Source organism: Papaver somniferum, chromosome 1 (assembly GCF_003573695.1).
Source record: "Papaver somniferum cultivar HN1 chromosome 1, ASM357369v1, whole genome shotgun sequence".
NCBI classification, from domain to species: domain Eukaryota; kingdom Viridiplantae; phylum Streptophyta; class Magnoliopsida; order Ranunculales; family Papaveraceae; genus Papaver; species Papaver somniferum.
The window spans coordinates 222,002,683-222,013,779 of NC_039358.1; the positions used below are offsets into that span (position 1 = coordinate 222,002,683).

Consider the following 11,097-nt stretch of genomic DNA (forward strand, 5'->3'; position numbering starts at 1 on the left):
CTGGAACCAGACCTGTCTTACCGGTACAAGTACTCACAATAGAGAACCAGTGAATAGGAGGTACGGGTACCGGGTTCTTAGGAAATCCGAACTGTGCTGGCCCATGTACAACCCTAATTATTTAGTCCCTATTTTATTTATTTTTTCTTTTTTTTTGTTCTAATCGCAGTTTGAGCATCATATTCATATACTTCCTTACTAGTTACTTCTGGAAAAAAAAAAGACAATTAGATTCCTAGATCGTGGATGAAACCATGTATGGACGAGTGAAAGAAACTGATCTGGCTTAGCAAGTATACCATAAGATCTGTTTATCCGTGGTTGCTTTAAACACAATGTGATTTTTTTTCACGCATCATATTATTCCTAGTTCTTTCATTGTCCCTAAAAGTGGGAATTAAGTTTTTGGCCCTCTCCTCGCTCTCTCTTACTCAAATGGCCTTTGACTTAAAATTCATTTTTAAAAATTAATCCATTTTGTTGAAATGAAAGAAGGGGGGTCATTTAGATAAAGATGTTTGATGATGTTATCAAATAAACTATTTCCTTTATTAAGGGATAAACGTCATGCCAACTTGAACATAACATGTCTCACGAATCATAGGTAAAAATTCGACAAATTTTATATCTTTGGAAAAGCTTTTTGAAAGACCTACACAACGAGCGTAAATACAAGTATCAAATTTTCATTTTACATCTAACTCCTTTAAAATCCTAAGCTCATAAGGCTCCACGTTGAACAATAACCCTCACCCACTCACAGAATTGCTTCGTTTCACTTTTCCTCAAAGGAGAGAAAAACAAGGCGTTTTTTTGCTAAAATGAAGTAATTTTTATATTTATCATCCACGAAAAAAAAACGCTAGGAACAAACCTAGGTTTTCTTCTTTGGGTTTTCTTCTCTACAAACCTAGGTTTTCATCTGAAGAAAACATTCTATGTGCATATGAGATCGTCCAGGCTTCAAACAAACCTTTCTAATGATTTTCTTCTAAAACCATGTTTTTTTCATTCTTTCTTCTGCGTTCTCTCAATTGATTTCTTTTAATCTTATTACAGACTCTGCTTAGTTTTGTGTTTACTTATCTCAAAATAAACCCTAAACTGAATACCTAAAACCACTTCCGCAGTCTCTTTTCTCCATACCCTAACTCCATTATCTCCTTCTCTCTATTTTTACTTTCAGGATTTTGGTTTAACTTTAGTTTACTTGCAGATACTGGTCATGGATAATCTTAAGGTTCAAGATGGAAGAAAATAAAACCATGGAATCTATCAAGGTAAGACTACTGATTTTCTTGAACTTTAATGGGTTCGAGTCTTGGTTTTTTGTGTTTGGTGGTCACTGGTGTTGCTTCATTTACAATAATCTATGAAAATGGCTTTCAAGGAAACAAAAGTTAAAAAACCTTTTTTCAAAACCCAAGGAAACAAAACCCAAATTTGGTAAGTCAAACCACTATTCAGTAACTCTTATTGGATAAATTTTGTTTGATTCGGGGAAAGATCAATCAAAATTGTAGTTTTCAACAATTACTTTGAATATTATGCTTCACATGACAATAATTTTGGTTGATGCTCTGGCAGAGATGCTGCTGCTTTCAGGATTTTACACAGGTTGCTAATGAAGTGAAGGTCACAATAGGGCCTAAGGTAAGGAATTTTCCTTCCTAAGTTTTGGCGTCGTTTGTTATTATATATAAGTTTGAATTCTGCAACTTGATTGAGTAACAAATTAATGTGTTGCATTGTAAAGTTTAAGGTGATAATTTTGACTGTTCATCAGACTAATAAAAAATATAATGATACTTTTATATTGAAAAGTGTTAACATGGATCACTATCACTATTTTGTAAATGATTTACATTTGGTCCAGGCTGCCTTAAAAGTTTAATAGGCCGGGAAACATCTCAAGCCGGGTCGTAGGTGGTGTTTGTACATGATTTCCACGAACCTGTACATGTTTTAATCATTTTTAGTCTCTTTTTGTTTCATTAGATGATTGTATGTTATGGTAATATATATTTTTATGTTTTGCTAAAATTTATGCTTACGCTGTTATTACTACTGCGAAAAGCAGGGAGAAGATTTCTGATAGGGAAGAAAGCAAAAGTGGTAAAGATGGTTGTGCCGGTAGTAACTGGACCACCAGAATTTCCATCAGTTTTATATAGTCCTAAAGTGCCGGTAAGAGGAGATACTTTTGTGGCTGGCATCTAAATGCTAAGTTAGATCAGGTGAGCACTGTAATAATAATATCTAAGTTTGATTGTATATTAGAACAAATTTTTGTTAATTTATGGATTTAGGATATGACTTCAGAAAGACAAAAGTTATTGTAACATGAACTGGAAGTTGGATATTTTGGTATGTTATATATGCATCTATGATATCTAGCATATTTTGTGTTAAACGTTCTGATACGCTTACAAGTATTCCTGTTTGACTTCCTGTGTTCATAAGACAATCTCTTTGAATCATAGTGTATCACACTATTACCTTTACTCTTTTGTAATCTTATCATTTTTTGTGATGCTTACAGTAAAGGCTCAAACTCTTACCCGGGTGCACGAGGCATAAAAAATGACTACAGAAAATAAGTTTATTTGCAGCACGAGCTAAGTGCTTATGCACGCTAACACCCCCAAAATGAAGACACTTGAGATACAACTGTTACTGGATTGAAGATGTTCATATAACAGAAGAATATGAGCAGTATGAAAGGTTTATTGGTTTGCAGGTGAATAACCATTGTCTTATTCATTGTATTCTTTTATCCTACTTTGTAATCCATCACCCAAAAACCTTTGCAATTACCTTCCTTCATGTAGTACCCAAGACTGAATGGTAATGTGTATAAGTGTTTGATGTGTTAGGTGATTTGGATTTTTGCTGAAATTGAATAATTTGCAGAGAAGGTGACTTGGAATGGTTTTGAAATCAACAGTAATATAGTATCTCCTCACAACCAAAATGGATATTGTAGAAATTTCTGATGTGCAATTAATAAAGATGTGAGCAATTCGTTATGATTTTTACACATCAGACAAATGTTAATTATAAGGCTCCCATTAGTTTTCGTTATTCCCTATTACATAAAGTTACAAAGGTTAATTTCGCTTCTTCTTTTTTATGATGCAGATGTTTCCTATTGGTGATAGCCATTTTCCTTCCAAATTTTAAATGCAAAGTTTTCCAGTTAGTCGGTAGAAGAAAAATATTTTTCTTATTCCCTTGCGGTTGCGGATTATATGTGTTAAAAACTTTCAAATGCAGTGTGGAGCACATTGAAAATATCGAATTTCATTATTATGAAGCTTTAATTCGTTGGAGGAATAATTTCGTTGTATTATCTGCACTAAAGCCCATTATACCTTTCAGTTGGTCTTAGACTCTTAGTATCTTATCGTGTTCATAGTTCTGGACTTTCATGGAAATTATTGCACTAGAATGACGATAAATTCATCAGAACATGGGAGTATTACTTTGTACACTGTGTTGCGGGGTTTAAACACACACTGGGAATCTATCAGGTACTCAGGACTCTATAAGATTTTTCAATATGCCCGAACCAAAACACCAATTTGTGAAGTACTTGGCCATGTTGTTTGCACACATTGTGTCAGGTTGTCGACTAAAGGAGGTTCATTTAATCAACATTTACAGGTAAAACTGCTTAGCGACGGGAGAGGCAAAGCACATAAAATGTTAATGAATCATATAGAAATTGACAATGTTAATGTTAAGTACTCACCACATTTGGTGTCCTGTAATACCTTTGGACATTGAATAAACTTCGTCAAACTCATTTGGTCCATGTCTGCAAATGATAAGCTAACATAAGTAATAATATTGGGACACTTTTTAAAATTTTGATGATGCAGGGGTAGGATTTTATGAGGTTGGAGTCCAGTAAGTGTATTTGTTATAATCACTACTCACACATTGTTTCATTACACAGACATTTCATGAATTTTCTAATGTTTGGTATATTTGATGGCAGAAACCAGTAAGTGCTAACTGATGGCTACTGGGAAATAACAACACACCAATTGTTAATTCTCCCCTTGACAGATTCGGTGTATAAATCCTCACTGCTCAAGCCACCAATGGGAAATGAACATTTTACTGACATATTGTACAACAAAGCACATATTTTGCACAAATGGGAGTATGGTATTTCGCGTGATGCAGTTTCGTCTTGGTTCGCTGCGAGCTCTCTTCAAATGGGGACTTGGGCGAGGCGAAGCCGAGCTTTACCAAATCAAATGGGACTTGGGCGAGGCAAAACCGAGCTTTACCAAATCAAAGAAAGAGGTTGTGATGCATTGTATTTGTAGTTTGTAGTTGTAACAGGTATTAGGAACTTAAAAGAGCACAAGAAGAATTTATTATTATGTATTAGGAACTTAAAGGAGCTTAGTTTAGTTCTTAGCACTCCTCATATTTCCAATGACATCTTGGAAGAAGATGGTTTAAGAAAATACACAATCTATTACTACTGTGTTACATCTTGGAAGGACTTGGGCGAGGCGAAGCCGAGCTTTACCAAATAAAATGGGGACTTGGGCGAGGCGAAGCTGAGCTTTACCAAATCAAATGGGACTTGGGCGAGGCAAAACCGAGCTTTACCAAATCAAAGAAAGAGGCTGTGATGCATTGTATTTGTAGTTTGTAGTTGTAGATTGAATTGGTGAACCAAGTTTGCGAAGCTTCCCGGGCGTAGCACGGGCACAAAATCTAGTAATTTTTTATTCTTTAAATAATTTCTTTTTAATTTTCTTCATATTTTATAGGGGGTGGGATCCGTTGACATGGTTATATTGACATAATCTTCACATTTTAGCGCCATTTTTTTTACTGAACCCAACCGACGATGAATTTAAAACTAATTTTTTGGTGACATGTTCTTTTTATAAGTCTCGACATTCCAACCAAAAATGAGAGCATTCCGAGACGTATAAATCCACCATCTACGATTTTGAATATCAGCCGTCGAAGATAAACGGTTGAAATTAAAATTTGTGGATGGTGAAGTTTCGTATTTCAGAATGCTCTCGTTTTTAGTTGGAATGTAGAGACTTATAAGAAGAACATGTCACCAAAAAATTAGCTTCAAATTCATTGTCGGTTGGGCTCAGTAGAAAAGATGGCGCTAAAATGTGAAGATTATGTCAATATAACCATGTCAACGGATTCTACCTCATTTTATAGTGTGCAGACAATATGCACATTGATTTTATGTGCAGGAAATATGCACATTGATTTCTGTACATAATTGTTTTTTAATTTTCTTCATATTTTGTATTGTGCAGGCAATATGCACACTGATTTTTGTAAATAATTTTTTAAATTTTCTTCATATTTTGTAGTGTGCAGGCAATACTAATTTTATGTGCAGGCAGTATGCACACCTGTTATTTGGTTAATCCTACTTCCTATAATATTCGAGGGTCACTGGAATAATTTGCAAATTTTATTAAATAACCTTGAGGCCAAGAGAGTAAAACCCATAATTTCTAGAGTCATAAGAATAAATTACTTTCCCTAAAAATAACAATATAACCTTTCCTATAATCAAAGATTTGCTTGGTTAAGATTGCATTTTCGAAAAAATACATAAATATTCATCTATTCTCCTATTTTAACCTTTATCTTATACCCATCATAATTTCCTATGAATAACAAATAGATAAATGCTACCCCACACGACTTTACATGATAGCTTCCCGCTCAAGCGGCTTCTAAAACGTGGGATCATCAAATAAACAGTTGGATTAAACTTTTTATATACAGTATTTTCTAAAATCTCAGTTTTTAATGATATATACTTTCTTCAAGACGTGTAGCTCTCCCACAGATTTATTCACATTCAGTCTAAGACCCGTCGCGAACCCCAAAAAGTTCAAGGCTTCCAGATATGAATTTTAGATATGGGACATATCCGATCTAACGTCCTAGATACCACATCTAATGTTTTAGAAACCGCTTGAACAGAAAGTAATTTTTTCAGAATCGTGCTGGATAACACTGCTCTAACAAATAGTAATGGTAAAAAATTGCACTGGGATATATTGGACGGAGGAAGTAGTGGGTAATTATGGTGGAGGGAGTATTTTCTAGAATCTCGGTTTTTAATGATATATAGTTTCTTCAAGACGTGTAGCTCTCCCACAGGTTTATTCACGTTCAGTCTAAGACCCGCCGTGAACCCCAAAAAATTCAAGACTTCCATATCTGGATTTTAAATGTAGGACATATCTAATTTAACGTTCTGGACACCGCATCCAATATTTTAGAAACCGCTTAAACGGAAAGCAATTCTGTAGAATCATGACAGATAACGCTGGAAAAAAATTGCACTAAAATATACTGGACGGAGGAAGTAATGTGTAATTATGCGTTCAGAAGTGCTCGAACACAATGCCGAATATTTCCCTCAAAACATTGAACAATGAAAGTGAAGGATTTCAAAGGCTTCCTACTTTGTTCGTTTCTCCAATTCCAATACAAGGAATCAAAATTACATGGATTTAGACATTGGATGGTGCGATGTGAGTATCGTGAACACAAAAGCATCAACAGTCAAAAAAAAGAAAAGAAAATATTACTCGGTAATTTCATTCATGGGTGTCATCTACTATTACTATCGAAGTGATATCATTCTCAGTTTTTGTTCATACACCATTGTCATTATCTCAGGTTCTCATCTTTTTATTTTATTCTCTCTAATACTCTACTAAACATATCCCTAACTACATTGGAACTTGTTTATTATGCCTTGTTCTTCTCTAAAAAATGCACAAATTATTTAATACCCTTTTTATGTTTAATGGAATTTGTTTAACATACAAGTGTCTCTATGGTTAAAACTGACCGGGCCGTGCCAGGCCAAAGTGCAACAAGCAGGCATTCACAGAGAATCCATGACTTAGATTCCAAAAAAGTGTCTGTGTGATGGTGCGGTGCTCAAAGCTCAAATCTGTCTCCTCTCTTACTGTATATTTTTTTTGATTTTTTTTCCATTTAATAATAACTTAATAAGTAAAAAAAAAAAAGATGGTGGTGGTGGTGGTGGCCTGCTAGGCTATGAATTGTTGTGCAATTGTGAAGAAGGAAGGAACTTAGAAAAAAACCAGGTTTCCAGGCAAGCAAACAAAAATAAAAAAGATGATGAAAAACTAAAAACAAAAAACAAGCATTAAATTCTCTCATTTACAGTGTTCACCTACACACTTGCCCATTCTCTGAAACTTGAAGTTAATGCCATTCATTTAATACTCTCTCTCACTCCCATTGCCATTCACTACCAATCTCATCTTCCCTTCCCTCACTGTAAATCCAATCCATACTTCTACTTCACCCAACACTCCAACACCAATCCTTTCCTTTTCTTTCACAAATATCCAACAACCCAGAAGAGAATTTTTACCAGTTTAATCAAAGTAGTAAAAAAAAAACAGCTCAGAAAAATGTAATCTTGGTTCTTAATCATTAATGGTTTTTGTACTACTACTTCTCAAGTTAAAACACTTAGCAACTACTCAGTTTTGAGTAAAAACTGGAGGAGGGTCTCTCTCTTTGAAGATGTTCAGAACTTCTGGTTCAGAAATGGAGGTTGAAGATGATAAATGCAAAAACATGGGTTTGATCTTTTCTCATTAGTACCAGAGAATTCACAGTGTTTTCAGGTTTGGGTTTCTATTAGTATCTTCTTCCTCTTCTTCTTTTTTTCATAATATGGATCTCAGAAGTAAAGCATACTGTATGTACTAGTACTGATTAAACTAAAGAGAGAATTTGTGATCTGGGTTTTGTAAAATAATGGAGAAATATAGAGTGCAATTTCTTGTTAAAGTGTTGATTTTTATGGGTTTTCAATTAGATTCACTATGGTTGAAAGTATGTAGCTTAGGTTCAATGTCATCCATTGCTGTATCATATGGTGAGAATGGACCTGTATTTTGTGGTTTGAAATCAGATGAATCTCATATTGTAACTTGTTATGGTTCAGATTCAGCTGTAATTTATGGAACTCCTGCTAGATTTCCTTTTCTTGGTTTAACAGCTGGGGATGGTTTTGTGTGTGGTCTTTTGATGGATTCAGACCAACCTTATTGTTGGGGTAATAGTATTTACATACAAATGGGTGTTCCTCAACCTATGATGGAAAGAGCTGCTTATTCGGAAATTAGTGCTGGGGATCACCATTTATGTGCTTTGAGGAAGCCTGATAACCGGAGAAACCGACGGAACACTGCGTATGTTGATTGCTGGGGTTATAATATGACTGCTAATTATGAATTTGATGGTCAGCTCAACTCAATCTCAGCTGGTTCTGTGTTTAATTGCGGGTTGTTTGCGGAGAATGGGACAGTGCATTGCTGGGGAGATGAGACTGGGAGTGATGTCATTGGTTTGATACCTGAAGCCAAGTTTGAAATGATCTCGGCAGGTGGTTATCATGTCTGTGGAATTTTACAAGGGGATTCTAAGGTTCTGTGTTGGGGTAAGAGTTTGAATTTGGAGGTAGAAACTTCTGTTGGTGTTTCGTCGGGTGGAGGAAATGTGGACTTAGCTCCTAAAGATCCAATGTCTTCGGTTGTAGGAGGTAGATTCCATGCTTGTGGGATCAGATTATCTGACCGTACTGTCATTTGTTGGGGTTTCCATCTAGAGAAAAGTACGCCGACTCCTGATGGGGTTAAGGTGTTTCAAGTTGCTGCTGGAGATTACTTCACATGTGGTGTTCTTGCGGAGCGATCCGGTCGACCCATCTGTTGGGGCACTGGTTTCCCTTCTTCTCTACCCTTGGCTGTCTCACCGGGGCTGTGTGTATCTACTCCTTGCAGCAAAGGTTTTTATGAGTTCAACCATGGAAGTCAAACGTGCAAATCTCCTAATACTAGAGTTTGCTTGCCCTGCAGTAATAGGTGTCCTACTTCTGAAATGCATCAGACCAGTCCGTGCACTCTGCAGTCTGACCGACAGTGTGAATTCAACTGTTCAGCATGTGTTTCGCGCGACTGCTTATCAAGTTGTGGTTCTTCCGATCCTTTGGGTGGAAAGGAAGAGAAGAAAAAGGGGAAATTCATGTCTTTGCAGATGCCAATCTTTGTTGCAGAACTAGTTTTCGCTGTGTTCTTGGTAAGTTCGGTATCTTTAACTGCGTGCCTCTATGTACGTTACAAATTGCAGAAGTGTCAGTGTTCGGAAATGGACTCAAAAGAGACGAAGAACAGTGTGAGCTCTTCAGCTGTAAGCAAAGAGACTAATAAAATCCGGCCTGACACGGAAGAACGTAAGATTAGGAGAGCTCATATTTTCAGCTATGAGGAGCTTGAAAAGGCCACTGGTGGGTTCAAAGAAGAATCTCAAGTGGGGAGAGGAAGCTTTTCTATTGTGTTCAGAGGGGTTTTAAAGGACGGGACACTGGTTGCTGTAAAAAGAGCAATAATGTCGGCTGATATTCAGAAGAACTCAAAGGAATTCCATAATGAACTTGATTTATTATCGAGGTTAAACCATGCACACTTGTTAAATCTGTTAGGTTATTGTGAAGAAGGTAGAGAGAGGCTTCTGGTTTATGAGTTCATGGCTCATGGATCTCTGCATCAACATCTACATGGCAAGAATCCTAATCTCAGGGAGCAATTGGACTGGGTCAGGAGAGTCACCATTGCTGTTCAAGCAGCTCGGGGAATCGAATACTTGCATGGGTATGCTTGCCCGCCAGTTATTCACCGAGACATCAAGTCGTCAAACATACTCATTGACGAAGAACACAATGCTCGTGTTGCTGATTTTGGTCTCTCTTTATTAGGTCCTTCCGATAGTAGCTCACCGTTAGCTGAGCCACCAGCTGGAACTCTAGGATATCTTGATCCTGAGTACTACAGACTTCACTACCTCACTACGAAATCCGATGTCTACAGCTTTGGCGTCTTGCTCTTGGAAATTCTAAGTGGTAGAAAAGCCATAGACATGCAATTCGAAGATGGAAATATAGTTGAATGGGCAGCTCCACTGATAAAAAACGGCGAAATATCTACAATATTGGATCCACTGCTAAAACCTCCAGAAGATCTCGACGCCTTAACGAGAATCGCAATTGTGGCCAGTAAATGTGTTCGAATGAGAGGGAAGGAGAGACCATCTATGGATAAAGTGACAACAGCTCTGGAACAGGCTCTTGCACTTTTGATGGGAAGTCCCAGTATCGATCAACCAATATTACCAACCGAGGTGATTCTGGGAAGCAGTAGAATGAACAAAAAGTCTTCACAAAGGTCCTCGAGTAGGTCAGCATTGGAGATGGACATTGTAGAAGGGGAAGATCACAGAATAGAGTTTCGAGCTCCTTCATGGATCACATTCCCAAGTGTTGCTTCCTCGCAGAGAAGGAAATCTTCGGTTTCAGAAGCCGACGTACTGGATGCAAAGAACTTGGACCAGAAAAACCAGGGAAATGCAGTTGTCGGAGGTGATGGTTTGAAAAGTTTAGAGGAAGAGATTAAACCTGCTTCGCCTCGACAGAATTTGTTTTTGCAGCATAACTTCTAAAAGAAGAAATGGTGAGCTCTATGATGATATCTTGGTGGGTTCAGTCAGATTTGGATCTTATTTTGAGGTTTATGCAAGAAAAAATGTAAAAAAGAAAAGGACAGATAGTAATTTTCTTGTGAATGAATTACTACTGCTGATCCTTTTAAATGTGTCATTAGCGTAACTTTTCTAGGTAAATTTTTAGCTTCTTGTTGTAATTGTTTGTATTCTTCTGTGTAATTTTTTTGTTCCTTTTGCCAATTTTCTGAATCAAGAAGCAGTGCAACATATAGTCATGTATCCTTTATGAATATTTTTTGTTTATATAGAGAAGTTGCAGTAAGGCCCTCCGGTGTTCCGTTTCAGTAAAAGTGATACTTTCAGGTAAAAATGAAAAGGTGAAAGTACCACTTTCCTGAAACAAAGGTAGGTAGTGGTTTATAAACTTCAGTCCTGCTTTTAACAGTTGAAAGAACTAAAATGTATTCTTAATCGTCTCTCAACTGCTCCAACACTAGAATCTTAAAAAGTCAGTTAACTGCTTCAATAGCA

At 36.6% G+C, this 11,097-nt stretch overlaps 1 protein-coding gene across 1 annotated transcript; it reads left to right on the forward strand.

Moving 5' to 3' along the window:
• The first annotated feature begins 7,072 nt into the window (after nt 1–7,072).
• On the forward strand, nt 7,073–10,856 carry LOC113316762 (serine/threonine-protein kinase-like protein CR4). Its single transcript, XM_026564914.1, has one exon. It carries the CDS (start codon nt 7,825–7,827, stop codon nt 10,561–10,563), a length of 2,739 nt encoding a protein of 912 aa, XP_026420699.1. The 5' UTR covers nt 7,073–7,824; the 3' UTR covers nt 10,564–10,856.
• Nucleotides 10,857–11,097: the final 241 nt, after the last annotated feature.

Bases quoted from the DNA above. Each gene is read 5' to 3' on its own strand.
- LOC113316762 (XM_026564914.1), top strand. From the start codon at position 7,825: ATGGAGAAATATAGAGTGCAATTTCTTGTTAAAGTGTTGATTTTTATG.